The sequence below is a fragment of the Eretmochelys imbricata genome, chromosome 1 (genome assembly GCF_965152235.1).
Source record: "Eretmochelys imbricata isolate rEreImb1 chromosome 1, rEreImb1.hap1, whole genome shotgun sequence".
Lineage (NCBI taxonomy): Eukaryota > Metazoa > Chordata > Testudines > Cheloniidae > Eretmochelys > Eretmochelys imbricata.
The window spans coordinates 294,842,449-294,859,276 of record NC_135572.1 but is presented as its reverse complement, the minus strand read 5'-3'; the positions used below and the strand labels follow the sequence as shown (position 1 = coordinate 294,859,276).

The window sequence follows — 16,828 nt, the reverse complement described above, 5'->3', positions numbered from 1 at the left end:
AGTGTTGAGTCTAGAATCTTGCAGGTCTGCTTCACCTTCTATTAGTTGACTTTCAGGGGGAAGCTGGAGGGAAGGCGACCGTGCTTTTATGTTGGGTCACAACAGGAAAGGGAAGGAAGCAAAGGAATGAAATAGAAACAGATTAAATGTATCAAACACAAGTAAATATGTACTTGTTAAAATAAATCCCCTTCCTGTTATCTCCCTCCCGCCTCTGCTTTGCCTGTCAATGGTATGTTGTTTACTTAGACCCTAACCCTGCAAACAGTTTTGCACATTCTTGCATAAAAGCTAAGCACATGTGTTTGCAGGACTGGGGTCTTAGACTGCAAGCTCCTTGTATGGGACCTATTTTCCTACATGTCTTTAGCTTGTTTTTGGGTGCTTTTGCTATCCTGAAAGACAGCAACAATAAGGGAGTGAAGGGGGGAGGAGGTGCTGGAAGAAGGAGAGGCAATGGAGGAAGGGAAGAAGAGAGAAAGAGACAGACAGACAATGGAGGAAAAACAGAAGAAATCCAAAGATGAGCAGGAGACAGAGCTCATTCCACCAGACAGTGTCCTAGTTCCAACCTGCACTGTCTACAATAACAATTAATACATGTGTGTAACAATCAGAAGGGATAGGGAAGGCAGACAAAGGTCGCAATAGGATGCATCCGATGAAGTGAGCTGTAGCTCACGAAAGCTCATGCTCAAATAAATTGGTTAGTCTCTAAGGTGCCACAAGTACTCCTTTTCTTTTTGCGAATACAGACTAACACGGCTGTTACTCTGAAATAGGACCACAGGGTTACACAGACTAAGGCCATGGCTGCAAGTAGCTGGGTCTGAGTCAGGTTTTTTATGGGCTATCAACAAGCACTACATGATGACATCAGTAATCTCTCTAAGCTGCCTGCCTAGCAGGGCCGGTGCAACCACTAGGCGAACTAGGCGGTCGTCTAGGGCGCCAAGTGGTTGGGGATGCCAAAAAGCGGTGCCCTGGCTCGACAGGGAGGAGCCGCCTTCTGGAGGCACCGGAGAGCCGGAGCGTTGGCTTGCAGGGGCGGCGCAGGGGGGCAGCAGCCCTGCAAAGGCGGCAGCGCCGCTAGCAGGGCGCAGCCACGCCCCCTGCCCCTCCTGCCCAGGCGGCGGCCCGGTGCCCCCCTCCCGGGGGCTCCTGTAGGCCGCAGCAGGTGCATGCGGGTGGCGGCCCCCGTGTGCCCCCCAGCTCCCTCCTCGCCGCGCTCAGGCTCTGCGGCTCCCAGGCATGTGAGCCACCGCTGGGGCGCGGGGCCCTGAGCCTGCTCCTGGAGGGGCAGCGGCAGCGGCGGCTCACAGGGGAGCCGCAGAGCCCGAGCGCGGCGAGGGGAGAGCTGGGGGGCGTGTGAGCCGCCGCTGCCTCCGCACTCTGCGGGGGCGGGGCTGTGCGCCCGGCAGCGTGTTTTGCCTCCACGTGGAGCCAGCGTCTGACCGGCACGGGCATGGTAAGGGGAGTCCTGGCCGGGGGGCAGCCAGGGAGCCGGGGGAGGGTTGGATGGGTCGGGAGTTCTGGGGGTCCTGTCAGGGGGCGGGGAGTGGTTGGATGGGGCGTGGGAGTCCCAGTGGTCTGTCTGGGGTCGGGGGTGTGGATACGGGTTGGGGCAGTCAGGGGTGGAGTCCTAGGGGGGCACTTAGGGTGCGGGGTCTCAGGAGGGGGCAGTCAGGGGACAAGGAACAGGGGGCGGGGTTGAGGGTTCTGAGGGGGGCAGTCAGGAGGTGTGAAGTGGGAGGGAGTGGATGGGGGTGGGGCCCTCCCCCGGGTGGGGCTCTCCCCCTCCCCCTCCCCTTCCCATCCTCTTTTTTGAAATATGGTAACCCTAGGCGAGGGTGGAGCCGGGGGCACATGGGGGCTGGCACCGCATGCATCCGCTGCAGCCTGCAGGAGCCCCTGGGGGGGTGCCAGGCCGCAGCCTGGGCAGGAGGGGCGGGGGGTGCCGCTGCTCCCCTCTAGCGGTGCCGCTGCCTTTGCAGGGCTGCTGCCCCCCTGCGCCGCGCTGGCTCCTCCATGGCTGGGGCTCTCCGCCGCCGCAAGCGGGACATTCTGGCTCTCCGGTGCCTCCGGAAGACTGCTCCTCCCTGCCGAGCTGCTGCAGCGGCCCAAGCCCAGCAAAGCCAGTGAGCGGACTCTGGGCAGGGGCCACTGGGGTGGGGAGGGCTCGCGGGGGAGCTGTGCACCCTCCAGGGGAGTTCAGGGGGCAGGGAGGGGGGAACCTGGTCTGGGGAGCAGCCCCTGGGCACAGCTGGCCCTTGAGCAGGCTGGCCCCTGGGGTCTATAAAGGCTCGTTGGGATTTGCCCCTCAATGAACCAATGTGCGGGGGGGCCAAGGTGGAAGTTTCGCCTAGGGAGTAGAATATCCTTGCACTGGCCCTGCTGCCTAGTCATTATCAGCTGGCACTATTGTGGACTTGATGGGAGCCTGGAAGGGAGGATAAGGTAGTGGCTTTATGAACTAGTTGGATGCATAAGGGGAAGTATGGAAGGAAGCATAAAAACACTTCTAGGAGAGTTGGACAAATAGGCGAGCATCACAGGGGCAGCAAGGACAGATAAGTAGGATGGCACTACACTGAGAAGGACCTTGCTGGATAGAAAACCCTGCTGGGTTTTGTTGCTGAAACCAAATGGAAATGTAGGCAGACTCCAGACGTTCAATTAAAGGCTACCTCTTATCTGTCTCCCCCTCCCGGGCCTCCACTCCAAATTACAGACTGAACATTAAAGGGAGATTAGAGAGGCTATCAAAATAACTCAATAATAGTGGGGGATTTCAATTATCCCCATATTGACTGGGTACATGTCACCTCAGGACGAAATGCAGAGACAAAATTTCTCGATACTTTAAATGTCTGCTTCTTGGAGCAGCTGGTACAGGAACCCACAAGGGGAGAGGCAACTCTTGATCTAGACCTGAGTGGAGCGCAGGATCTGGTCCAAGAGGTAACTATAACAGGACCGCTTGGAAATAGAGACCATAATATGATAACATTCCTGTGGTGGGAAGAACACCTCAACAGTCCAACACTGTGGCATTTAATTTCAGAAAGGGGAACTATGCAAAAATGAGGAGGTTAGTTAAACAGAAATTAAAAGGTACAGTGACTAGAGTGAAGTCCCTGCAAGCTGCATGGACACTTTTCAAAGACACCATAATAGAGGCTCAACTTAAATGTACACCCCAGATTAAAAAACACAGTAAAAGAATTAAAAAAGAGCCACCGTGGCTTAACAACCATGTAAAAAAGCAGGGAGAGATAAAAAGGCATCTTTTAAAAAGTGGAAGTCAAATCCTAGTGAGATAAATAGAAAGGAGCATAAACACTGCAAAATTAAATGTAAAAATGTAATAAGAAAAGCCAAAAAGGAGTTTGAAGAACAGCAAGCCAAAAACTCAAAAGGTAATAACAAAGTGTTTTTTAAGTACACCAGAAGCAGAAAGCCGGCTAAACAACAAGTGGGGCCGCTGGACGATCAAGATACAAAAGGAGCACTTAAAGACAATAAAGTCATCACAGAGAAACTAAATGAATTCTTTGCTTCAGTCTTCAGAGTGAGGATGTTAGGGAGATTCCCAAACCTGAGCCTCTTTTGTAGGTGACAAAGCTGAGGAATTGTCACAGACTGAAGTGTCACTAGAGGAGGTTTTGGAATTAATTGAGAAACTTAACAGTAACAAGTCACCGGGACCAGATGGCATTCACCCAAGAGTTCTGAAAGAACTCAAATGTGAAATTGCGGAACTATTAACTATGGTTTGTAACCTGTCCTTTAAATCAGCTACTGTACCCAATGACTGAAAGATAGCTAATGTAACTCTAATATTTAAGAAGGGCTCTAGAGGTGATCCTTGCAATTACAGACCGGTAAGTCTAACGTCCGTACCGGCCAAATTAGTTGAAACAATAGTAAAGAATAAAATTGTCAGACACATAGAAGAACATAAATTGTTGCGCAAAAGTCAACATGGTTTCTGTAAAAGGAGATCATGTCTTACTAATCTATTAGAGTTCTTTGAGGTGGTCAACAAACATGTGGACAAGGGGGATCCAGTGGACGTAGTGTACTTAGATTTCCAGAAAACCTTTGACAAGGTCCCTCACCAAAGGCTCTGATGTAAATTAAGTTGTCATGGGATAAGAGGGAAGATCCTTTCATGGATTGAGAACTGGTTAAAAGACAGGGAACAAAGGGTAGGAATAAATGGTAAATATTCAGAATGGAGAGGGTAACTAGTGGTTTTCCCCAAGGGTCAGTCCTAGGACCAATCCTATTCAACTTATTCACAAATGATTTGGAGAAAGGGGTAAACAGTGAGGTAGCAAAGTTTGCAGATGATACTAAACTGCTCAAGATAGTTAAGACCAAAGAGACTGTGAAGAACTTAAAAAAAATCTCACAAAACTAAGTGATTGGCAACAAAATGGCAAATGAAATTTAATGCAGATAAATGTAAAGGAATGCACATTGGAAAACATAACCCCAACTATACATACAATATGATGGGGGCTAATCTAGCTACAACTAATCAGGAGAAAGATCTTGGAGTCATTGTGGATAGTTCTCTGAAGACGTCCAAGCAGTGTGCAGCGGCAGTCAAAAAAGCAAACGGGATGTTAGGAATCATTAAAAAAGGGATAGAGAATAAGACGGAGAATATTGCCGTTATATAAATCCATGGTATGCCCACATCTTGAATACTGCGTACAGAAGTGGTCCCCTCATCTAAAAAAGATATACTGGCATTAGAAAAGGTTCGGAAAAGGCCAACTAAAACAATTAGGGGTTTGGAACGGGTCCCATATGAGGAGAGATTAAAGAGGCTAGGACTTTTCATATTGGAAAAGAGGAGACAAAGGGGGGATATGATAGAGGTATATAAAATCATGAGTGGTGTGGAGAAAGTGAATAAGGAAAAGTTATTTACTTGTTCCCATAATATAAGAACTAGGGGCCACCAAATGAAATTAATGGGCAGCAGGTTTAAAACAAATAAAAGGAAGTTCTTCAATCAGCACACAGTCAACCTGTGGAACTCCTTGCCTGAGGAGGTTGTGAAGGCTAGGAGTATAACAGGGTTTAAAAGAGAACTGGATAAATTCAGGGAGATTAAGTCCATTAATGGCTATTAAGGAATGGTGTCCCTAGCCTCTGTTTGTCAGAGGGTGGAGAAGGATGGCAGGAGAGAGATCACTTGAACCTGTTAGGTTCACTCCCTCTGGGACACCTGGCATTGGTCACTGTCGGTAGACAGGATACTAGGCTGGATGGACCTTTGGTCTGATCGAGTATGGCTGTTCTTATACCAATGAACCAATGCCTAACCCCACCATCAATAGGATCTCCATATGGGGAATCCACTTTTTATGGGTGGCTGTTCACAGTCATTCTAAGGGATATATTGCATTTCCCACTGGTTTTTAAATAGCTGTCTCATGGAAGGCTGGATTTTTATTTATTTATTTATTTTTTGAGTTAGGCTCTTTTTTTAGATTGCTCATTGTCCCAAATCTCATACAATGTGTTGTTGCCACTTACATTAATCCTATTAGCTTGTTGATACTATTCCCTTCTAGGCCACTCCCTGCCATAGAAAGATGCTTTGTGCTAGTTTAAGTGGTGCATTAGAGTGAAAACAACAAAGCACTGAATAAAACAGTCCTGGTAGCAAATAGTATCATCCTACTTTGTTTAAATCAGACAAACCACCCATCATAAATTTGAGACGGCGTAATGAGCAGTCGACTCTCCATGGCAGGCGAGATCACTGGAAAAAAATATTTTCACAGTTGCTGATTAGTAGAACTTGCTGCTACAGTTGCAGACTTTACCACTCTCTGTTAGCAACAAAAAAATTGGGGGGAGAGTTGGAGAGGAAGAAATATGTTCTATTTCCCCACTCCCTGATGTCTTAGCCAAAGCTATAATGAATTTCATCAGAAAAATCTTTTCCTGGGATTTTCTGCTGCAGCAGCATAAAAACAGTCGTTGGCCCTGTCTTGAGACAGCCATTTTAATAAATATATGCCCTCGTCACTCCACATCAGATGGAATAATTGTGTTTCCAAAAGGCATTTATATTTAACTTCTCGGTTTAAAAATAATTTCCTAACATGGGGGAATCTGGTATAGATGGGGTTTAAATTGTATCACCTCAGTTGCACGCTAGATGCTGGTGACCTCAACACAAATTCGAGGGATTAGTTTTATTTATTTAATCTTTCTTTGCCAGTTGGAGTCTTAGTGGCAGATTCACAATTAGTTTGTGGTTGTGGTTGGTTCAGCTGTTTCCAAGAGCCAGAATGAATCAGAATTGGGCAGGCAGGGACCGAATTAAAAACTGCTCCCAAATGTATGATGGGAAATCAATTAAAAAACAAGCACAGGAAGTTTGTGTACTGACCTAGGATAGTTCCAACTTCAAGAGTGTTTTTGAGACAGCTTGTGCTTAATTATATAATAATGCTCTAACCAGTAAGGCCCCAGTTGAACTGAGTGCCTTTTAAGAGTCAAGAACACATGACTAGTGTTCGTTAGAAAAACATTTTTTTAGGACTATGCAAGCCTTGTGTTTACAAAGCCATGGTACCTCAGGTTGTGGTTTTGTCAGATCTTACAAATTAAACAGGGTTGGATCTGGTCATGACTTGTACAGACGAGGAAAACATAAGAAGCTGTGTGTGCTGAAGATTCAGTAAGCAACACTCTTCCCTCTGAGGCCCTATCCCCTAAAAAATATTCAAGTTACCTGAACCTAGACTGCCCTAATTGAAAATCACAGCATGCATTTCTGCAAGAGGGCTGAATTCCTGTGCAAACAACTGCCCTATTGTGCTTCCCACAATGCCTTATGGAAGGCCATCATGTAATTGTGCTGCCAGCTAGCCTGAGCCAGACCCAAAGACCCTCATTCTTATTGGGATCCAGGTAGAACTAATTAATTCCTTACCAGCCTCTGGCTCATTCTGGCATTGAATAGAATGCCAGACAGTGCTGTGACAAAATTAAGGGCCTGAAGAAGCAGTATGAGGTTGCAGAGAATGAGGGTATGTCTATACAACAAGCCCTACTGCAGCCATAGGTGCCAACTCTGGGTGCTCCAGGGCTGGAGCACCCATGGGGGAAAATGGTGGGTGCTAAGCACCCATTGGCAGCCCCCCATGAGTTCCCCTCTACCCCACCAGCACCTCCTTCTCAGTGGCAGGCCCTGCCAATCAGCGCCTCCCACTCCCTCCCTGCCCATTGCAATCAGCTGTTTTGCGGTGTGCAGGAGGCTGCAGGGGAGGTGGGAACGAAGATGTGGTGTGCTCAGGGGAGGGGGTGGAACGGGATGGGAAGAGCAGGGGTGGGAGGTGTGGCATTGAGGGAAGGGGTGGAGTAGGGTTGGGGCCTCGGGCAGAGTAGGGGCTCAAGCACCCCACACACAATGAAAAGTCGGCACCTGTGACTGCAGCTATGCCACTGTAGCGTAGAATGCTTGCTACAGCGATGGAAGGGGTTTTTCTGTCGCTGTAGTTACTCCACCTCTTCAGGGGCAGCAGCTAGGTCAATGGAAGAATTATTCCATTGGCCTAGCAGTTTCTATACCAAGGCTTAGGTCAGCTTAACTATGTCTCTCAGTGAGCTCAAGTGACTTGCTAGGGCCATGTCTGTCTGAATTACAAATTTTGGTTGATGCAAATGTTTATATCACTTGGGTGCATGCATACTTGGCTGCTTGTGTTGGTGGTATGCATATTCATGTCAATGCCAAGTGCGGAGAGCTGCTAGGTGTGCTCATCAAGGTGGGAAATCAAGAAAAGGCATTTCAGAAGTGCACAGGAGGTATTAAAGGGGGAGGTGGCTTCTGGTCTCCAGGATCCCTTGGGCAGTGGAATTTACAATTGTGATCAGAACAGTCATGTCACAGGGAACAGGGCATTGTGGAACACCTACTGGAGGAATGTTAGGGTCAACACACGTCCTATAGCATCTATACTTGTGCTGCACTAACCTCAATAGCTCGACTGTAGCTCTACACCATTTGGGGAGGTGATTTTACTGAGTTGCTGTAACAGGATGCTTACATAAGCTGGAAACAAGTTTAAGTGTAGACATACGCACAAATAGATGATGCACGGCAACGTACATCATCCTAACTTTGTAGCATAGACCAGACTTAGGTGTAGACAAGGCCTAACCGGACCTCTGCAGTTCAAAGGCATTTCTGCCCCTTCTGAAATGAGCTCGATGGGATTCTTAGGCCCAAAGTATCCACCAAGCCTCCTGTGGACTTGCACAGCACCCAAGTACAAGTTTGGGAGCCAGAATTGTCAGTTTGTCATCCCAGACCTGCTGTCAGAGCCCCAGCTAATGGTAACAAAACTGAGAACATGGCAGGCAAGATATAGTCCAGTATTCCAGTTCTTTTGTAACTGTTACCATTTGTGCTTTCTGGACTAGGAAGAGGAGAGATCTTGGTTCAGAGCACTGCCATGACTTTTATGAGAGCTAATAAGAACGACCATACTGGGTCAGACTAAGGTCCATCTAGCCCACTATCCTGTCTTCCAACAGCGGCCAATGCCCGGTGCCCCAGAGGGAATGAACAGAACAGGTAATCACCAAGTGATCCATTCCCTGTTGCCCATTCCCAGCCCCTGGCAAACAGAGGCTATGGATACCCTCCATGCCCATCCTGGCTAATAGCCATTGATGGACCTATCCTCCTTGAATTTATCTAGTTCTTTTTTGAACCCTGTCATAGTCTTGGCCTTCACAACATCCTCTGGCAAAGAGTTCCGCAGGTTGACTGTGCATTGTGTGAAGAAATATTTCCTTTTGTTTGCTTAAAACCTGCTGCCTATTAATTTCATTTGGTGACTCCTAGTTTGTATGTTATGAGAAGGAGTAAATAACACTTCCCTATTTACTTTCTCCTCACCAGTCATGACTTTATAGACCATTATTATATCCCCCCTTAGTCGTCCCTTTTCCAAGCTGAAAAGTCCCAGTCTTATTAATCTCTGCTCACATGGCAGCCGTTCCGCATTATTAAGGATCTACAACCTATCCTGAAGGATGACCCAACACTCTCACAAATCTTGGGAGACAGGCCAGTCCTTGCCTACAGACAGCCCCCCAACCTGAAGCAAATACTCACCAGCAACCACATACCAAACAACAGAACCACTAACCCAGGAACCTATCCTTGCAACAAAGGCTGTTGCCAACTGTGCCCACATATCTATTCAGGGGACACCATCACAGGGCCTAATAACATCAGCCACACTATCAGAGGCTCGTTCACCTGCACATCCACCAATGTGATATATGCCATCATGTGCCAGCAATGCCCCTCTGCCATGTACATTGGTCGAACTGGACAGTCTCTACGTAAAAGAATAAATGGACACAAATCAGATGTCAAGAATTATAACATTCATAAACCAGTCAGAGAACACTTCAATATCTCTGGTCACGCGATTACAGACATGAAAGTTGCTATATTACAACAAAAAAACTTCAAATCCAGACTCCAGCGAGAAACTGTTGAATTGGAATTCATTTGCAAATTGGATACAATTAACTTAGGCTTGAATAGAGACTGGGAGTGGCTAAGTCATTATGCAAGGTAACCTATTTCCCCTTGTTTTTTCCAAACCTCTCCCCCCCCGGACGTTCTTGCTAAACCCTGGATTTGTGCTGGAAATGGCCCACCTTGATTATCATACACGTTGTAAGGAGAGTGATCACTTTAGATAAGCTATTACCAGCAGGAGAGTGGGTGGGAGGAGGTATTTTTTCATGCTTTGTGTGTATATAAAAAGATCTTCTACACTTTCCACAGTATGCATCCGATGAAGTGAGCTGTAGCTCACGAAAGCTTATGTTCAGATAAATTGGTTAGTCTCTAAGGTGCCACAAGTACTCCCTTTCTTTTTGCTAATCATTTTTGTTGCCCTTTTCTGAACCTTTTCCAATTACATCTTTTTTGAGATGGGGCGACCACGTCTGCATGCAGTATTCAAGTTGTGGGCATACCATGAGTTTATATGGAGGCAATATGACAGGAATCAGCAACCTTTGAGAAGTGGCGTGCCAAGTCTTCATTAATTTAAGGTTTCGCGTGCCAGTAATAAATTTTACATTTACGGCCCCCCCCCCCCCCCCGACAAAACCCCAGACTGGCAGTGGCCTCAGCAGTGTCGGTGGCCAGGACCCCGGCTGGCAGGGGCCGGCGGACAGAACCCCAGACCGGCAGCGGGCTGAACGGCTCAGCGCGCTGCTGCTCTGGGGTTCCATCTGCCACCCGTGCTGCCAGTCGGGGTCCCGGCCGCTGGCCCCGCTCAGCCTGCTGCCGGCCTGGATGGATGGAACCCCAGGCCAGCAGCGGGCTGAGGGGGGCCGGTGGCTGGGACCCCAGCTGGCAGGGGCTGGTGGACAGAACCCCAGACCAGCAGTGCAGGCGGCAGACGGAACCCCAGATCGGCAGCGGACTGAGCCGCTCAACCCCCTGCCAGTCTGGGGTTCTATCTGCCGGCCCCTGCCAGCAGCTGGGCCCCGCTGGTGGGAAGGCAGTTGGTGAGAAGGGATCCAGCCAGCAGCAGGACCCACCAGAACTGATGGGGAGAGAAGGCGGAAAATATGGGACAACTTGCCCATTTTAAAGAAGAAGTCAGGACACCTACAGGAGGGCTTAAATATGGGACTGTCCTGTTAAAAGCAGGAAGTCTGATCACCCCCATACCCTTAACTGATATAACTACATCGGCAAAACTTTTAAGTGAAGGCCAGGCCTTAATGGTACTAAAATGGTGCCTAAACTTTCTGGAATGTTTTATGCAGCAGGAGCTGACTCTAACTACAACAGCTGGAAAAGTTTCTACACTCCTTGAAAGTGGCATCCTTTGTCAGAAATAATTCCTTTGAGTCCTTTTTCTAGTGTAGCTGCAGCTTTAGAGCTCATTCATATGGTATAGCAACCTGGCTTTCCCATAGGGGAAGTGTCTGTTGTAGTACAGACCCATATTCCATAGAAGTATGGGGAAAACCTATTTCTAGCAAATGAAGCAATTATGAATCATGTCATTAGGCAGAGTGTAAATTTGTATTAGAATGGTTTCAATTATCCTGGTCCTTAATGAGCAACCACAGACATGTTAGCTATGGCTCTAATTGTGTCACTGGGCAGGGCTTCAAAGTGGTGGTGGCCTCCTTTTGTTTCTGGGCCATTGGAACAGTGAGAATATTTGCTGTCTTAAGGGCACAAGCTGCCATTCAACCTAAAAATATCACACTGTGGTTTTGTCTATGCTAGAAAAAATAGTCTTACAATAAAAACAGCCTTGTATTACAGCAACTGCCAACAATGGTGCAACTGCACCAGTGGTAGCAAGCAACAGTGTAAACATTGAAAGGAGGGGGAGAGAGAGAAGCACGCTCATTTGCTTTACCATCATGTCATAAAGAACTATTTATACCTGAGACTTAGTATTGATACAGCTGCACCACTGCAGATTTGAAAACAACAGCAGATTTTTGAACTAGACCAGTCTCCCACTGACTCACTATAAATTCTGCCTGAGAAAAGAAGATTTGTGCCCAAAAGCTAATAAAAATCATGGTCAGAAACTTTTCCCCTGTTGATAGGTCTTCTGGGAATGGCAGTTGTCAGCTGAAGAACACTCTCACACATGTTCACAGCAAGACACTCGCTGGCTGAGGAGTGGAAAAAGATAGACATAACTGCTTTTTTTTTTTTTTTGAAGCGCGTGGGCTATATTAATCACAGTAAAACTTACTGGTGATTTAAACAGGCATGTCGCTTATATACAGCCTGAGCAAAACCGTACCACAAGCACAGCTACAAAGCCTGATTCTTTAACATACATTTGTAAAGACTTAGCAAATGATATCTTTCTGTTTTGAATGTAATAGCTGTTGTGTTGTTGATGTAAAAGGTGTTCTCTGTCTGTGCTTTTGTTTTGCCTCAGTTCACTAGTTGCATTCTGTACAGGAATAAAACAGTGTTATTTAAATCATTTCCTAGTGCAGAGTAAAAACTTTCACTGCTGTTTTATGTTAAGTCCAACTGTAAAACTTCTAGCAATTCAGCTCTGCACACTTTAGTACTTTTTGTATACAATATGAGTATTGTTCTTGTAATGATCAGATTAGGTTCTGGCTACATTTGGTTAGGGAGGGATGGTCTGAGAGGATTCCTGCTCTGTCAGCTGTAGGCTAGGACATTCCGTCCTCATGAAAACAATCTTTCTGCCCTTTGAAATTCTGGAGATAATGGAATGTAAACACATCTCAAAAATTCTGACAATTGTTTAAATGCCACTCATTGTGTAACTTCTTGGACCTTGAGCTTTGTGTTTTAGAAGGATAACAGGACTGTCTTGAAAATCTAAGTACTTACACAAATAGTATTTTTTACAATTCACTGGAATTTTTTACAAGGTCCTGTTGAAAAACTGTATTTGTCCAGTGGACAAGCCCAGCCATTTGTAGGGCCCTGCATGGATACAAATGTATATCCACGGATGCGGATATCCGTGGATATAAATCTGTATCCGTGGAACCGCAGGGCTCTCCCGGGAACCGCAGTGGCAAAAGGAACAGAACGTGGGGCGGGGCTGCCACTCCCAAAAGCCAGCGTTCCGCGCCAGCAGCTCCTCCAGCACGGCTGTACCGCCCCCAGCCCCACCCACTGGGGCGGGCACCAGGCTCACCAGCAGCTGTCCCTGGTTGCGCTCTTGTGTTAAAGCGGCATGCACGCTCCCAGACGGGAGACACAGACAGCTATGTGGAAGGGACGGGGCAGGGCTGGGGATGGGGCTGCGGTGGTACAGCCGTGCCAGAGGAGCTGCCAGAGTGTGGCGCTGGCTCCTGGGAGCGGCAGCCCCGTGTTCTGCTCCTTTCACCGCTGTGGTTCCGTGGATACTGATTGGCATCCGTGGATATAAGTTTGTATCTGTGCAGGCCTCTAGACATTTGTCTATCTCTTCTGCAGACAAGGGCATAGCTACATTGTAATGGCTAGAGCTGTGCCACTATAGTGTCATAGCATTGATGCTTCGTACATCGACGGAAAAGGTTTTTCTGTCTCTGTAATTAATTCACCTCTCTGAGAGGTAGCTGGTAGCTAGGTTGATGGAAGAATTCTTCCATTGACTTAGCTGTGTCTACAGTGGGCATTAGGTCAACCTAATTATATCAAACAGGGAGCAAAATTTTTCATAGTCCTGAGCAATATACCTAGCTCAATCTAATTTTTAGGTATAGACCAGGCCTACGTTAGTTCTTACCTTTATTCTCTTTCTACTCTCAAATAATTCAGGTCTGTTCTTTCCATTCCTAGATTTCAATTTAAAAAATCTGCAGGTTTCAGCAGAAAAATGGAAAATGTTAAAAACCAAATGCTTTGGTTTTAAAAAAAGATCTAATTTTGTGTTTTAAAAAAAAAGATTTTGAATGAAAAATTTTGACCAGCTCTACTGTCTTATACAATTAACAGTATAATTAGTAAATACTATTGCTAGAAACAAATAATTCTATTACTAAAATTAATTTACATTTTATCTTTTTAATGTGAAGACCCTATACTTATTAGAATATTTGAATCAGGGACTAAAGGAGGGGAAAAAATGCACAGGGTAGCTTCCCCACCTCTCCTTGGACTGAGTAAACAGCTCTTTTCCGCACATTCCCCTCCTGTTTCAATCTACTTTAACCACTGATTTGCATACATTAGTAAAAATTAGTAATAAGTATGGCTATTATGGGGAAGTTTGGAAACCAAACTAGCAAGCAAGGGTATCTTCATCTAGTACCAAACTGAATAAAATGTACTTTAATCTGGCATTGCATTAGTTATGTGGATGATATGAAAGGCTCTCTGCTTTTATTCATCTGCATGAAATGCCAAAGGTCACAGTCAACTGTTCTACAAATAATATGTTAAAAGAAAAGGAGTACTTGTGGCACCTTAGAGACTAACCAATTTATTTGAGCATAAGCTTTCGTGAGCTACAGCTCACTTCATCGGATGCATACTGTGGAAAGTGTAGAAGATCTTTTTATACACACAAAGCATGAAAAACCACTCTCCTGCTGTTACTCTGAAACGAATAATATGTTGTAGCTGGATTTATTAGAAAACTTTAACATCAATAGTAGTAATTTCTACTAAAATAAATGTAATTGAATCTTATACTTCAGAGTTTAAGATAATTGACACAGAAGTCAGAAAGATTCCTTTACTCCCAGCCCATCTCTGTGGCATTACACAACTGGCAGGGCGCATGGAGGAAGCAAGCAGCTATACAGGAAACACTGGATGGCCTAATATAATAGACAGGTTTCAGAGTAGCAGCCGTGTTAGTCTGTACTCGCAAAAAGAAAAGGAGTACTAGTGGCACTTTAGAGACTAACCAATTTATTTGAGCATAAGCATACGCTCAAATAAATTGGTTAGTCTCTAAGGTGCCACTAGTACTCCTTTTATTTTTTTAAAATAATAAGAGAATTTTATGTTCTTAAAAAAATAAGGTAAAATAAAGATTTGCAGGGAAAAACCAGGCTTACACAGTAGACTTGCTATTATTGATGAGCCCTAATTTTCTCCTCTGATTGCCCAGGACTCTTCACGTCTACACCCAGTAGGTTTTTAATGAAATACTAGTCGTTTTTACAGAGTTTTACTGAAAAAGTGGACTTTGTGAGACAAGAGGGAGAACATGAGCTGGAAAGGAAATGACTAGAAATACCTATCACTACATGCAACTTTTCCCTTTCCTGTGCCACTGTTTTTCACTTTACAGTGGAAACTGCTAAAATTGGTTCAAACAGTTGTTCAAGTAAGTGTTCTTCCTGACCTCAGGCCAGGCCGGGATTTTTGTCAGATGACCAGGGCCTCGATCCTGCGATATGTTCTTTATGGGTGTAGTCCTGCTGTCCGCAGAAATCCAGGCCTGTGTTACAGATGCATGGTTAAAACCTGATCTATAGAATAACTGGATGATGGCTGGGCCATGCCCCAGTTACAAACCAGTTCAACAAGCGGGGTCACTGTGGCTCATGCGCCGTTCAGCGCTCCAGGCTGGGCCCCACGGGAGTGGAGCCAACAGCCGCGCCGTTTGGCACCCTGCTCCTGGTTTGCTGGCCGGTGTGGACGCCTGGCTTGGGCGTGGCGGCCGGGGAGACAACTGCCCCGCTGCGTGGCCAGGGAACGGGGCCGGGGCCGTGTGGACGGTGGAGAAATGCAGCTCCCGGGGTGCGTGAAAAGGGTCGGGTCAGGTCGGGGCTCAGGCCGGCAGCTCGGGGGTGGAGGTGGAGGTGGTGGCGGGTCCCCTCGGCCGGTCTGTCAGTCTGGGCGGGCGGAGGCCGCGCCTTGGCGGGGGTTGGGGATAGGCCCGGGCTAAGCGGCGGCCCCTCCCCCCCCGGGCAGCTTTGCGTGCGACGCGCCGCGAGGCCCAGGCCCGAGACCCGGATGCAGCTCGGCCGGGCAGGCTCTGTTGGCCGCGAGGGGGCGCCGGCCCGGGGGCGCTGTGTCGCGGAGCGTCGGGGAAATGGCGGAGCTCGCAGCGGGCCTGGCCGCGGCCGCTCGTGGGGGGTAGCGGCACCTCCCCCTCCCCAGCGGCTGGCGGTGCGTGGGAACGGGGTGCTGGGCCTGGCTGGCGGAGGGAGGGGCTCGGGCGGGGTAGGCCGGGCGCCTCGCTTCGCCTCCTCCTGGTGGGCAGGCTCCGCAAGGCTGCGGAGGGCGGCCGCGCGGGGCCTGCCCGGGAACGAAGAACGGGCGGCCGCGGGGCTGGGGCGAGAGGCGGGGGCTGGGGCGAGGGGCTGGACCAAGGCGGCTGCCCCAGCCGTTGGGTGAGTCAGCAGCGGCGCGCGGCCGGCCCCCCGTGACTCAGCAGCGTCAGCCCGGGGTTATGCTCAGACATGCCGGGCCGCGGCCAGCGGAGGAGCTAAGCCCCGACTTGCCTTCGTCTGGCGACGCTATTTAAAGGCGGCCCGGCCCCGCCGCTTCATGCCAGTGCAGCGCTTCAGCTCAGCCGCGTGTGCGGCCGCCAGGAGCGCCCAGGTGAGGCCGGCTCGTGTCGCCGCTTGGCGTTATCCTTGCGGGGCATGGCTGCGCTCCTCCGTGCGGACTCCCCGCTTCGCCCGCTGCCGGGCAAGCTGCTAACACCGGCTGTCTTCATTTCAGGCAAATGTGCAACACCAAGATGTCAGCGGGGTCGGACGACCGCCTCGGCGCCTCTTCCATTCCCCACGCCGAGCAAGAGGCGCTGGTGAGTAGCCCTGGCCCCTGGCTCTCAGACACGGAGGTTTTCCTGCTGGCTGCGGGGCTTGGTGCCAGTGGACCTGTTGGTAGACAGGTGTCGAGGGTGTGGATGCTGACTGCTCCTACATCAGTGCTAGGAAATAGATGTTAATATTGGATTAAAGCCAGGGAAGTGAAGGTGGGTTCTCTTTAATCGCCCAGTTGTGGAGTAAATCAGCTTTCACGGTTGGAGTGAAGGATGACACAGCTACCTAAACTTCATGTTTCAGGGATTTTGTTGTATTTAAATGTGTTCTAAAAGAAATGTTTTTAACAAGTGTTTGATTTTAATGCCAAGTTTGAGCCCCAAACAGGTTACTAGGTCCCTTCAGAATATAAAACCCATAAAAATAGCATTTACAATGGAAATCTTGACAGAATCCAATTAGAGCGTTGGGAAAGGTGTATCTTCTAGCACTACATGGTGTTTGTATTGTTTCTGAGAGTCTGAATTTTACTGATTCCATTTAACTGTATGGTGACAGGTTTCAGATATTGTTT

General features: G+C 48.0%; 1 protein-coding gene across 3 annotated transcripts in view; it reads left to right on the top strand.

Moving 5' to 3' along the window:
• The first annotated feature begins 1,336 nt into the window (after window positions 1–1,336).
• MDM2 (MDM2 proto-oncogene) overlaps window positions 1,337–16,828 on the top strand; it is a 34,451-nt gene continuing 18,959 nt past the window's right edge. Inside the window, exons 1-2 of one of the 3 annotated variants that reach the window (XM_077833118.1) lie at window positions 1,337–1,468; window positions 16,211–16,295. In XM_077833118.1, the coding sequence (XP_077689244.1) occupies window positions 16,215–16,295 (81 nt within the window). In that variant the 5' untranslated portion in view covers window positions 1,337–1,468; window positions 16,211–16,214. Of the gene's footprint in view, window positions 1,469–15,507; window positions 15,653–15,837; window positions 16,088–16,210; window positions 16,296–16,828 lie in introns of those variants that run through there. The other 2 variants (XM_077833104.1, XM_077833112.1) reach the window with 2 other exon arrangements.